Source organism: Neopsephotus bourkii, unplaced genomic scaffold (genome assembly GCF_033783945.1).
Source record: "Neopsephotus bourkii isolate Nb327-2 ecotype Australia unplaced genomic scaffold, CSIRO-AGI_Nbou_v1 NB_1280, whole genome shotgun sequence".
NCBI classification, from domain to species: Eukaryota; Metazoa; Chordata; class Aves; order Psittaciformes; family Psittacidae; genus Neopsephotus; species Neopsephotus bourkii.
In genome coordinates, this window is record NW_026901765.1 from 388,705 (window position 1) to 402,536 (window position 13,832).

Genomic DNA, 13,832 nt, shown 5'->3' on the forward strand with positions numbered 1-13,832 from the left:
AAGTAAACGCTCCATTTGTAATGAGCGATACTGGCTTTCTTACCAGAGGCATTTATGTGTAAAGTGTCAACCATTTGTTTCATGACAGAAGTGCTTAGAAATACTAAGAGGTTGAATCTTTCTGCTGTTTGGGATGCCCTGTGTTTCAAGGTGGGGTACTTTGCTCAGGGGAATTCTGGCCGGCACCATAACTGTAATGCACAGCCAGGTTTCTGCAGCCCCTCCTTTCTGCCTAACAGTCGAATTACATCTTTCCTTTGTAACTGCTGTATGCCTTTATTTATTTTCTTAAAGACATCTTTATATTCACAACAGACAAGGTTTTTTTTTTAATTTCAATTGAATATAGGCAGCTGCTTTCCTCGGAGTAGATGAATTTAAAAGTTACAGTCCTCATGCATTGTGTGCATAATGTTTTCCAGCAAACATTCATCATAATGAGGAGCTTTCAGGGTAAAACTGTTGCACTAAGATAAACATTTGAGAGTCTGCTTTAATGCCCAAAGCCTCTTATCTTTTTTAGGTCAAATTATCTTGTATCCTCTGGCTGTTTCTAGGCATGCTACTGCTAAATTCTACTTTCAAAATCCAAATTCTGTGTTGTATTTTTCTTGATAATGTTAAAGAGAGGATATCTTACGATTAAGTTGCCAACTTCAATGGCAAGAACAAGGTAGTGTTTCTTACAGCTGGCACTGAAGAAGAATGCTAGTTGAATTACACTTAGAATATTACCCATGGTTTTTGTATTCTGCCAGTGTCAATATAATAATACTGGTGCAAAATGAGGGTGCTCCATTAAAACAGTGTGCTAGGGGTTAAAATCTTTAATCTTTGTTGACCAAAATGTTCAAGTCATTTACATTTAAACTTTATTTTACAAATGCTGTTGCCTGCAAGCCACAAATAATTAGAAGCAAACATAGTCTAAAAAGAAAAAAGGCATTATGCCCTAGAAAAGGCAAATAGACCCAATTTTCTTAAGAGCAAAAAGCCTTGGCTTTTGCATTTATATCAGCCAAGAAGAACAATACAATTGATAGAAATATTATTTTTTTTTCACAAGATATTTTCCAAAGTTGTAGCTTTGTTATGAGTAGCACACAACAAATTTCCTTTCCCTTTCTCCTCAGCGAATGCCCTCAGCTGGTATTTGCCATCCATTCGGCTAAGGATTGGATTATAGAGGACTGAGGAGAAACATTTGTAAAAATAGGGGTTTCTCCTGCTGTGAAACAGTGGCTGCAGTGTGTGCACAGTGTGATTTTTCTAAAGTTATGTTTACTGGCAGGGGATATATGTGAAAATATCCAAAACACAGAGACCTCATCTGTTTCTGCTGGTAGCTGGTGTGATGCCATTAGTGTCTGTAATCTAGGGAGCGCAGGGAGTGAGGAAGGACTGCTAGTAGTTTTTAAATGATCTCCTCAAAAGCCAGATAGGGAGAGAGAGAGAGGTGAAGAGCTGTCAGATAGTCAAACATCTGGGAGATGGTTTGGCTCTCGCAATGTGTGAGAGTTAGGTAAGGTGTGTACGCACATTGTAAGTGCTCCCCAGTGCTCTAGGTCACCTGCTGCTCTTCCAAAAGTAACCACCACCCGCCTGAAACCAGCTCAGAAATCACAGATGGCACGCTTGGAAAAGGGGCATTTACATTATTCCTACAGGAGTGGGAGCATGTTATACATATCCAAGTATATTCTAAAGTAATATAATGATTTGCAAAAAGAACAAAATCAGATGTCCACAAAAAATGAGTTGAATTATATTTTGACTCAGTTATCACTTTAAAAGAGCAGATGACATACAAAAACTGGTATTGCAGTGGAATATGTTTCAATACTGTGGGGCTTTTTTAGGCCCAGCAAGGAGAACCTGCTGCTGTTTATATGCAGTCCAGATAAGCATTTCTTTGCATTTGGAAAAGATAATTGCAGCTCACCTTTTGCTAGCTTTTCTTGATACTGCTAGTAAAATCTTCTGTAGATGAAACTGCAGCTCTCCTTCAAATAGAAGGATAGATATTCCTCCAGAGGGACAAAAAAAGGTGGGGGAATATCTGCTGAGGCATCTTTAATCTGTCACAGTTTAAGATAAGACCAAAAGGTGTCTGATGATGATGAACCTTTTCTACCCTCTGAAGCAGATTTTTATTGGTAGTTGGAAGAGCTCGACTCTTCATGCTTCAGTCAGATAGCTGCAGCATCTTCTTGACAGTGTGCCAGATTTAATTTATATTGCAGGTTAAGTGGTTGAAATTGCTGTATTTAGTAACTGTAACAGGTAACAGATGACAGCTCTACAAGATGTTCTTTTAACTTACTGGCAAAATTGAATTCAGCTTTTTGAAAGTGTAGCCTTTTTTCATCCCTCAGTCTCCTCTCAAAAACTCGCTCAGAGTTGGGGGGATGGCAGAATACCTTCATACTGTTGGCATGGGGTCGTCTCATCCAAATATTCTGGAGCACAGGTGACATAGCCTCTCCATGGGTTCCAGAGACCAAGTGCTGACAGAGCATTATGAAGTTCATTGTCCAGACAAACGAGGAGCAGTGTCGGTTCCACTCTGTCCAGAAACATTTTGCTTTGGAGCTGGAATATTCACCGTTAAGCTGAATCGTCTCTATCTGACAAACATCTAACTAAAGTGAGCACATTTTTTATTAGAGTCATGTCTTGGATGTTGCATCCTGTAATCAAACTGGTCTTGAAAATCCTAAGGAAAAAGGGTATGCCTAATGCTCCATAACCGTGATGCAGATTGTACCTGGTACTCTGCTAATATGTAAGTCCAGTCTATAAGCTATTTAATTCTTTTGCTGATGCTGCTTCACAGAACTGCAGACAGGAGCTGTGTTCATATCCACCATTGCTCATCAGATGTGTTACAGAATGATTAATATGATTCATTGCCAAAGTGAGGAGCAGTTCAGCTCACCTTCTCCATGAAACCTTCTCCATGAAACAAAGAACAAAATTTTCTGTAGACTGACTAAGTAAAATGCAGGAAATTCTGTCTGTTGGCAGTTTAATGTTAACCACTAACCTGTGAAAAGCTTTTTACTGTTTCAGTCTGCCTCAGATTTGCATTAACTGTATGAAGAAACGTTTGGCAGAAATTGCTGCAACCTATTTTCTTACTTCAGTGAGTTTCACCAACCTGATTTAATAAATGTACTAATTGTCTTGTTGCAGTTCACCCTGGTCTGTAATCAGTTAGGCATTTTCAAGTCCCTGTACAGTGAGTATTTTGAAAACATCCATTTATTTCCCACTATGAGTGTTCCACAGCTCTATGCACAGTGACAATGGAATTAATTCAGGGAAAGAAATGAGCTAAAAAAAAAATTTGTTTAAGTATGCATGCCAGTCTTGCTCCACTAGGCAGTTTGTTTACATTGATTTTATTAGGACACAAAGAACTAAGCGAGAAAAGAATCTATTCTGAATTGTGCTGTTCACTCATCACAGTATTCAGTATTTGAACAAAATTTTGCAGCCTCTTAGGTAGATTAAATTGCATTTAATTTACCCTCATTGTACACACATTTTGGTTATAACAGTCAAAATACTCAGTTCTCAAAGGACTTAATTTCAGCGATAAAAGAATGTGCTGGTTGGGAAAGAAAGTGTGGTACAAACAAAATTGGATGCTGACATCTTGAAATTGAAAGTTGAGGGAGATGGAGGAGTGACAGGAAAGGTGTCATGTCAGGAAAGTGCACATGACATGCTTGGAAGATGTTCCTTTGTTTGATTTTTTATTTCACATTGATACCAAAATCAGGGAACTTCATTCTCTTCACTGGAGAAAAAATAATGAGCACTTCCTGCATTCATCATCATACTGAAATGTACATTAACTGTGAATTCTCTTGTTTCTGTTTGAAGTACATTTTTCTTTTCCCAATACATTAACTCCTGTGCATGTATATGCATCCTTACACATCTGCATGTGCATATGGGTCTGTACATAACCATATGTCCTTTATAACTGTTTCCTGGTAATTCTGAATCAGCTTGTCAGTGACAAGCTTAATAGTAATTGTGATACTGAATCATTCTGTAGCTGCTTGATACCACTTTTATTTATTATTTATTTTTTAAATATTAAGTTTTTTCCTCTGGTTATATGTGTAGCTTATGGCCTTGATACTGCATATGCTTTTGTGGAAATACGGTTTTATCTGCATGAGCTGTTCTTCCTTTTGTAAAATAACTTTCACTATCGTGTTTTTTGATATAGAAGTACTACAGCTTGATTAGAAAGGCTAGGCTGGTCATGAGAAATTTTTAGGTATATTAAACCCTGGAATATTGGAGTAGAGATTGGTTTAATTTCACTAACTGGGAATAAAGAATGCAGATTTAAGAAGGTCAAAACCATGTTTCTTTTACGGCTGAGTGGAAACAAGTTTCGGAAGGCTGGATTGATGAATGCATGCTCTGTGGTTGTGCTTTTTAACTACTCAGCTGAAAAAAAGAAAAGATTACCATAACATTGTGAATCCATAAGCAATGCGAAATAATGTTATTTTCCAGGCATGGCTCAATTGAAATAAGAAAAGCATCATTACACAAATGCAGTGAGTTTGACATTTTTAGTGTGTTGAAAAGATGCATGCTGCTGGATAAACTTTGTACATCTTTATACACTCAACATACTAGCTACTTAAAGGACATTTCTGTACTGTCTAAGGACAATCCCAATGCCCAGTATATCCAGACGTACACATAATTGCCGTACACCTTAAATCGTTGAAGTCAGGGAATAGAAGTTAGAGCCCTGTGCATGTGAGGAAGAAAAAATACTTTGACAGCATAAAACTCCTATAACCAATTTGAAGTGTTTGTGTAGTAGTAGTATTTTGTTATCATAGCTGATACAGTCAGTGCAAATAATTTTATAGACATACTGGGAGAATTCATTTTAGATATGCTAGTCTCCTCTGTTCCTGGAAGAAAAGCAGAAAAAGATGTTCCTCTGGAAGGTAATTCAGAAAATGAACCTAACGTTGAGTTATAAGCAGTCTATGAAGGAACCTACCCTTCTGTTAACTATATACGGAGCATCTCAAGACAAGTATCCCTTATGTTAAAGTGTGAATATCCTTATGGATAGGCAGTAGCTAATAACTTGGTCCATAATGTGAATCCCGTGTGAAAATAAAAGCGCTTTTAATTTGACAAAATCTGGGCCAAAGATATGTCATAATTTACTTAAGGGTGAATAATTGGGCCCATTGACACAAGGCTGTATTTGAGCTTCAGAGAATGTATCATCCTTATCAAAGATCTTGCTTGGTAGTGTCTATTCATGTCTTTTATTGAGCATTATTAAGCAGTATGGCTTGACTGAAATGGATGTCTTTTTAACTGATAGTCCTCAATTTTACAAATACTTTGTCTAAACATAAATGCATATTTTGAAAATCAGTGTATAAAAATAGAGCATATGGTGGTTGAGCATGTTATTCGGTTTATTTTTTTTTATACGTATCTTAGATCAGTTGGAAGATCACTAGGACCAAAATAATTCCTATCCGCTTGTTTCTTTGTTTATGCCTTAAGATCTTTCTGTTTTCACTTTTTGTATTGTTTCCTCCATTATCATAATCACTGTCTTACACTGAAGCACAGTATACAATTGAGTTTCCTGCAGTGTTACACAAGAATGATGTGGTTCACCAAGGGCAGTGCAAAAAAAAAAACCACAGAGGCGTACTGTTGTCTGAGAAGAGCATTGCAAACAGTTTCTGTTCTTAAGAACTTTTGCACCTGCACCAGGTATAAAATTAGCAATTAGAAATTTGACTTCAAATTGACTGAATCCTTTGAAATGAACACACTAGAGAGCAGTCTTTGTTTCCAAGACAACAATCAACCATGTTCCTAAGGACACACAGGGTGTTTAAATGACAAGATTGGCTTCAGAGCACATCTTTCTAAGTGTAAATTTTACATTCAGTCAAAATCTCTGGAGCTACAGAACTTTCATAATGTGGAATGCAGCTCTCAATACATCCTTACTCAGTCATAAGAAGACTACAAATGACAGAAGACACTCCTACGAAATATATTACTTTCCAGCACTATATTCTAAGTATGTTACAGTTGCATTTCCAGTTTTTCATTGTGACTATTATAGGAGACAAATGGTGATATTTATAGCTAAGTTCATGTAATACTTTCTGTTACATTAAGCTACAATGTTAGAATGATAGCAAAAATTAGACTCTGGAGGATGTGGTAAAAAAAAAATAGTAAGTTATTTTACCAGATCTAATCATAGTGGGATCAAATGAAGAGCTCTTAGCCCTAAAGGAATACATGATCATGATGACTTTTTAATGCCTGATCATAGTTTTATAGTCCCTGCATCTGCCTTCCAAGACTTGGGTGGTGCAGTCAGAGCCTTTGCTAGAGAAGACCGAGGCAAAGAAGTCATTCAGAACCTCAGCCTTCTCCAAATCCCTTGTAGCTAGTTCACCTGAGAGCTTCCTGAGGGGGCCTACATTCTGCCTAATCTGTTTTATATTTGCTATGTACCTGTAGAATCCCTTCCTGTTATCCTTAATATCCCTAGCCAAGTTTAATTCTAACTGGGCCTTAGCTTTCCTAACCTGGTCCCTAGCTTCCTGGACAACACCCCTGTACTCTTCCCAGGCCACGTGTCCTTGCTTCCACCTTTTATAAGCCTCTTTTTTCATTTGAATTTTCCTCAGCAGCTCCTTATCCATCCAAGGAGGTCTCCTGGCCCTCCTGCTGCACTTCCTTCTAGTTGGGAACACTCCTGAGCTTGTAGCAGGTGATCCTTGAATATCAACCAAGAGTCTTGGGCCCCCCTGCCCTCTAGGGCTATATCCCATGGAACCTTACTAAGAAGGTTCCTGAAGAGGCCAAAGTCTGCTCTTTTGAAGTCCAGCGTAGTGAGCTTGCTGCACGCTCTTCTCACTGTCATGAGGATCTCAGATTCTACCATCTTGTGATTGCTGCATCCAAGGCTGCCCTGGAGCATCGCATTTCCAACGAGCCCTTCCCTGTTGGTGAGCATGAGGTCAAGCATGGCACCTCTCCTTGTCGGTTCCTCTATTACTTGCAGAACGAAGTTACCTTCCACACAATCGAGGAACCTCCTGGATTGCTTGTGCCGGGCTGTACCGTCATTCCAACAGATGTGAGGGTGGTTGAAGTCACCCATGAGAACGAGGGCCTGTGAGCGTGAGGCTTTTCCTATCTGCCTATAGAGTGCTTCATCCGCAGACTCCTTTTGATCAGGAGGTCTATAACAGATCCCCACAGTAATGTCTCCCATCGTTGGATGGAGCTTCCTGAGGGGGCCTACTTTCTCCTACATTGGATGGATGATGGCAGAGCGGTGGATGTGGTCTACCTTGACTTCAGCAAAGCGTTTGACACAGTCTCCCACAGCATCCTCGCAGCTAAATTGAAGTGTGGTCTGGATGATCGGGTAGTGAGGTGGACTGTGAACTGGCTGAAGGAGAGAAGCCAGAGAGTTGTAGTCTATGGGGCGGAGTCTAGTTGGAGGCCTGTATCTAGTGGAGTGCCTCAGGGGTCGGTACTGGGACCAGTATTATTTAATGTATTCATCAATGATTTAGATGAGGGAATTAAGTGTACTATCAGCAAGTTTGCTGATGACACTAAGGTGGGAGGAGTGGCCGACACGCCAGAAGGCTGTGCTGCCATTCAGTGAGATCTGGACAGGCTGGAGAGTTGGGCAAGGAATAACTTGATGAAATATAACAAGTGTAGAGTCCTGCATCTGGGCAGCAACAACCCCAGGTTCCAGTATAGGTTGGGGAACGACCTCTTAGAAGAGCAGTGTAGGGGAGAGGGACCTGGGGGTCCTAGTGGACGACAGGGTGACCATGAGCCGACACTGTGCCCTTGTGGCCAAGAGGGCCAGTGGCATCCTGGGGTGTATTAGAAGGGGGGTGGTTAGTAGGTCGAGAGAGGTCCTCCTTCCCCTCTACTCTGCCCTGGTGAGACTGCATCTGGAATATTGTGTCCAGTTCTGGGCCCCTCAGTTCAAGAAGGATAGGGACCTGCTGGAGAGAGTCCAGCGCAGGGCAACTAAGATGATTAAGGGAGTAGAGCATCTCCCTTATGAGGAAAGACTGAGGGAGCTGGGTCTCTATCGTTTGGAGAAGAGGAAATTGAGGGGTGACCTTATTAGTGTATATAAATAAATAAAGGGGGAGTGTCACGAGGATGGAGCCAGGCTCTTCTCAGTGGCAAACAATGATAGGACAAGGGGCAATGGGTACAAACTGGAACACAAGAGGTTCCACTTAAACTTGAGAAGAAACTTCTTCTCAGTGAGGGTGACAGAACACTGGGAACAGGCTGCCCAGGGAGGTTGTGGAGTCTCCTTCTCTGGAGACATTCAAAACCCGCCTGGACACATTCCTGTGTAACCTTATCTAGGTGTTCCTGCTCCGACAGGGGGATTGGACTAGATGATCTTTTGAGGTCCCTTCCAATCTCTAACATACTGTGATACTGTGATACTGTGAAATGTTCTTTATACAGCAGAAGTGATTTCTTTTCAGGAAACTTTTTACAGATGCTCAACAGAGGGCTTTTCCATACCTGTGTGGCAACATGAAAGAATGATGATTCTTTGGGGAGAAGTATGCTAGCAAGGGAACAGTGATGACATTTATTTTACAAAATGGTGGGAGTTAGCTCTCCATGTCCGAGTGGAGCAAGTGGGTGCTGAATAGATTGTCAGACTTCTGAAAGGCAGAAGTTCATTTCATGCAAAGGAACAGTTAGATGAAGAAAATTATAGTGAAGTCAAAAGGGCAAAGTAGAAAGATTGTTTTAAGAGTGATGTTTATGGTGGTGGGGTTTTTTTAATGGTTGGATGAGTGGAGGCATGACATGGAGACAGGAATTTGGTGTTGAGACAGGTTTCCCATCTGCGAATGATTCTTTGCTCTGTAGTTAAATGTTTTATTTCATGAGTATGCAGATTAAAACTCTTAACACATTTTGGAGATTTGTCTAGCTTGTTTGTGAACTGAAGAGTAGGTTTGAAAAATAATCATCTTGAGGCAGTACTGTTGGTGAGAAGCAATTTGCTGAATAATGTAAGTACTTCTGCAAATCCTTGGGGACAGAGTTCTTAAATTACAGTTTCTAATTCCATGGAAATATATTAACTTGAAATTGTAACCTATTTAATTGTCTTTATGCAGAAAAGATGGCTTCATTTTGAAGGTTTATTAATCAGCAGATATACTTCTCTGAGAGCTATCGCTGTAATGGTTTTGAAAGCCTCAGTCTTTTTCTAAACTATAGGTATTAAAACCTCTGTAGCTTTCCTGTTGAGTCTAAACGGTGAAATGTACAAATCTGTTTCACTTCATTACTTTTTGCGAGAGTCAAAAAGCATGGAAGTCTTCAGCTGGAGTTATCAGACCAACTCCATTAGATTTGTGAGCCTCCCACTCTGAAGAGATCTAGCCCAGAGGGGGTTTTTGATGATGTTTGATGCTTAGAATGCCCAGTGTTTTGAAAGACCTAAAACTTAATGCAGCATGAATTATCAATACCAAAATGGAGACTGAAGGTTTGTTAATGATATAATGATTGTGAAGTGCAGCTGAAATTGAGAAGTAGTGAATTGAAGGGAACTTGTCAACCCACAGTTTTGTACCTTCTGCTCTGGCTCATTATTCCAGGTTGTACTGGAATAGAGTTATGGGGGTTGTTCCCCCAAAAGACCTATCTCAGTCTGTGGTAAGTTAGATTCTGGCTCATTATTCCAGGTTGTACTGGAATAGAGTTTTGGGGGTTGTTCCCCCCAGAAGTCCTATCTCAGTCTGTGGTGAGTTAGATGATGTTCAGTGAGGGAGGTTGCTTTAACTAAACTTATTTTTATTTTCATTTCTAATTATTTCTATTTTTATATTCATATGTATTTATTTATTTGCATTTCATGTTAATGGCAAGATGAATATTTTCTTCTTTGCTTAGAACCTAACTTATTCCTTGATTTACATGCTGTTTGTTATTCAGGGTATACAAGTCCTCTCTACACAGTGTAAAACACAACCTATACTCAAGCAGTGTAGATTCAGATCTGTTTCATCTGCAAATCAGTGGGAGTCGTACATAAGGCTTGTATCAGGAACACTGTAATTACACTCACTACTTTCTGTTTCTCTGTTGCCTACTTAGTGTATTATGAGATGTGAAGAAGGTAGAGATTTTGCAGATACAATGTATGATAATGTAATCAAAAGCTGAAGTGGGTTAGAAATGGTGGTGGATTAAGTGTCTAATTTCCACTGTCTTTCACTACAAATCGTCTTGCCTTTAAAAATTTTTGAAAAGTTGACCTTACGTTCATTTCAGTTGCCAAATACAAAACTGAATTGACAATCTTTAACCTTAAGTAACTTTTATCAGACTGGCTAAGACTGATATTTAGGTGTACATGCTCCATAACAATCTGTGCAATCCAGATGTTATTGTAAACAAGTGAAAGCTAGTTGCTTGATACGGCAAGGGAAGTGCTGTTTCTTAAACATTGCTAGTCTGCAGAGAAGAACTTGCAGTGGTGTCAGAGGAGACAACGTATGTTTCTGCTTTCCTAATACTCTCTCTTTTATTCCGTAATTGTTTGTAAGTGCATTTGCACTATAAATCTTGTTTTATTAGAAGTTTCCTCTGTTATGTATATTGTACAGTAGGATTGTTTGCACTACAAGGAAATCAGCAAAAATACCAGGTTACTTTTGTCCTGGGAGACTCCATAATAATTTGGATTCTGATGAAGCAACTAGATATTTAATATACTCTTCTAAAATATTTTCATGAGACACTTGTCTTCATTGACCTGTCTGGTGCTAATCAGATGCTGCATATGATGGAAAAAGTGGTTTGATACATGTAAGTGGGAAGGTACATTATTATTTATTGAGGTATGTCATCACTGGAATGCACAGTAAGTTCAAAATAGCATGAAATGCATGAAAAAGGCTATAATGCTCACTTATGTGGCAGTCTTTCTGCTGTCTGGTTATATACTACATTGTTTGGGGGTTTTAAGCTTTTTATGCTTTTACACATTTCAGAAATTTCAGAGTTGTATAGTACAAAGACTTACAGTAGCTTCTAAATATAAATAAGCTTAAAAATACATTCTGCAAAACTACAATGATCCATTTAATAAAATACCTATTTTTGTAAACACCATGAAAGGAGTGGGTGAAAGTAGTGTGACACATCATGTGGGCTTAATCTGTTTCATATAAATTTGCTGTGAATGCTCTAGTTAAATATAGATAATGTGCTATCTGTTCTAAACATCCAGTTGTACAATCAGGGTAATTTATGGGAGACGGTTATGGATCTCAAGAGCCCTTTCATCATTTGGAGTATTGAATTAATCTCCTCCTAAATACTCATTCAGAAAGTGCCAGAAGACTGCTTGCTTTGTTGCCATGGTAGATATTATTCTCCGGGCTCCTTGGAGAACTAAATTTCTATAAACTGTGTTTTCAAGTTTATCAAAGCAGTAAGACATAGTTACTATGACTATTGTTGTTATTGACAGTTTCCTTCTGTCATATGCTTTCACTAATTTTATTCTTCAAAAAATGTTCTAAAATTTCTTTACCTGCTTGCACTTTCAAACAGAAAAGTAACTTTCATTTAGAGACAAAAAAGGACATATAGAGTTTTATGGTCTTTTTTAGTTAAAAAAAGGAAAAATCAGAAATCTGAGTATCTGTAGGCTGAGAGACTAGTGAAATTGGCAGAACTCTGATAAATGCAGGTTGTAAGCAGGGAAAGGAAATAAAATACTTTTCTCAACTCTGTACAGGGGCAGATATTGTGAAGGAGATTGGATTGGCTTCTTGTCATAAACTTGTCTGTTGGTGTGCTCTCATCGTGCACAAAATCTGCTTATGAGTAACCTAACTAATGAAGCCTGATTTCCTCAGGATTTCTGTGGTCCCTTCCTACGTGGCCCTGGACCTTTAAACATCTGATTCAGGTGTGAAAGTTGCAGATTTTAGGAGACTGTTGCTGTCCACCACTGAAATTCAGAGACTAGGTTGACATTTCAAGAAGAATTATATAATGATTATTCTGTAGTAATTAATTTTGTCAGTTCAAGTTGTGTGGTTATGTTTGTTGTTTGCTTGTCCAGATGCCTATTACAATGTGCATGCACATGTGCTTAGAACACTTGAGCTTGGGATTTTTATTTTATTTTGATGTTTTGGTTACTGAAGATTACTACACTCAGTATAAGCCTATCACTAGGGAGGCTAACAGGGTAAGAAGTCATCAGATTTTGTGAAAAGATACTTGCCTGTACCCAGGAGCACACAGCAGTGTTCAAATTAAAGCACTGACCTCACAGAAAATTCTGTGGTCCTGGCATCTGAAAAGTAACCCCCTTGTTTGCTACCATATTACCAAACTGCTTCCTTTCAGAGACATCCAGAAGCAAAGCTGTTCTGGGCAGACCTGTGTTATCTGTGCAACTGAAAGAATCTAAAATTTAACTCCTAATCAACTCTGAATATGTGGGAAGATACCGCTTTGAATCAGTGACAGGGAGGGAAGAAAGCTTCCCATTAATAATTGGAGTTGTCAGAAGTGTTTTGTCGCTATGCAAATTTATCATTTATCTACTTCAAAAACCTTTCTTGTCTAGTGTGAGGGAACATGGCACATACAAATTCTTTAGGTACTGGATAAGCAAAAGAGTATTCATTATCTACTTCATTATGAATATGCACTCACTGTGTGAAACTGTAAGGATAGCACATGTTAGTCTTCCTGGAGGGTGACATTCAGTTTGTGTACAAAATGTGAATCTATTCAGAACAAACCTGAGGGGAAGGCAGATATTTAGAGAACTGAGAAGCTCAGAGTAGGATGATACATCACAAAACACTTGAAATGGATGTATAAAATACATTAATTACTATGGTATTTTCTCGTAAAAATCAGATTTGTTTCTAGCACAAGACTGGTGGAAATGCCATTCTGGTCAGAACCTACGTGTAGTTCAGACTGCCAGCAAATCTGTTACAGATCATCTTTTATTGTAACAGCAGCTGAACTATGAAATAATTGAATTGTGAAGTGATTAAACAAAAATGAATAAAAGGTTAGTTTCAGTAATGTGAAAATTTTTTTCAATATAAAAGCAAAATACGGAGCACATTAAGTGGACCAAATGAGGCTGGGTATGTTCATGAAGGATGTTTGGCTTTTAACTTGAATATCTACAATAATCAACATACAAGTATTTCCTGTCTTTCTCTCATTTTCATCTGGTACATTATAAACTCAGCGTATCTGCTGCATTTGAAGTTTTGCATGCTTCCATAGAAAAAGAAAAGCAGTGAGACTTGACATTTGGGAAATGCAAGAGGTTTTGTATTCAAGGAAAGATGGTTGGGGTCAAAGAGCATGTCAGTCTTTAATTAATATGCAGCATTCTTTTCAGTTAGCATGGGGAATATTTTAGATGCTTAGGGCCTAGTGCGTAGTTAATTCATTACACCCTATGCTGTAAAAGCTACAAGAAATGTGTATTTGCCAAGCTGAGAGTAACCATTTTTATTAGTAATACAAAAGACTGGATGTTATATCTTTAACAGATTCTGAAGTTCTAAAATGTATTCTTAGGTAATTTATAAAGTTGACAAAACTGGGGATCCCTGAACCTTCTTTTCCTGAAATAAGTATTAAACTGAAGTGTCTGACATACATTGACTTGATAAAAATATGTAATATTCTGCTAGAAATGTTTTGAAATCATGGGGCATATA

At 38.5% G+C, this 13,832-nt stretch overlaps 2 protein-coding genes across 4 annotated transcripts in view; one reads left to right on the forward strand and one right to left on the reverse strand.

Moving 5' to 3' along the window:
• ABHD5 (abhydrolase domain containing 5, lysophosphatidic acid acyltransferase) overlaps window positions 1-13,832 on the reverse strand; it is a 294,222-nt gene that overhangs the window by 150,562 nt on the left and 129,828 nt on the right. The window lies entirely within an intron of this gene.
• Window positions 1-13,832, forward strand: part of ANO10 (anoctamin 10) — a 135,475-nt gene that overhangs the window by 102,477 nt on the left and 19,166 nt on the right. Inside the window, exon 12 of one of the 3 annotated variants that reach the window (XM_061365308.1) lies at window positions 4,416-4,644. The exons of the other annotated variants lie outside the window; for them this stretch is intronic. Within the exon in view, the coding sequence (XP_061221292.1) occupies window positions 4,416-4,499 (84 nt within the window). The 3' untranslated portion in view covers window positions 4,500-4,644. Of the gene's footprint in view, window positions 1-4,415; window positions 4,645-13,832 lie in introns of those variants that run through there. 3 annotated transcript variants of the gene reach the window in all.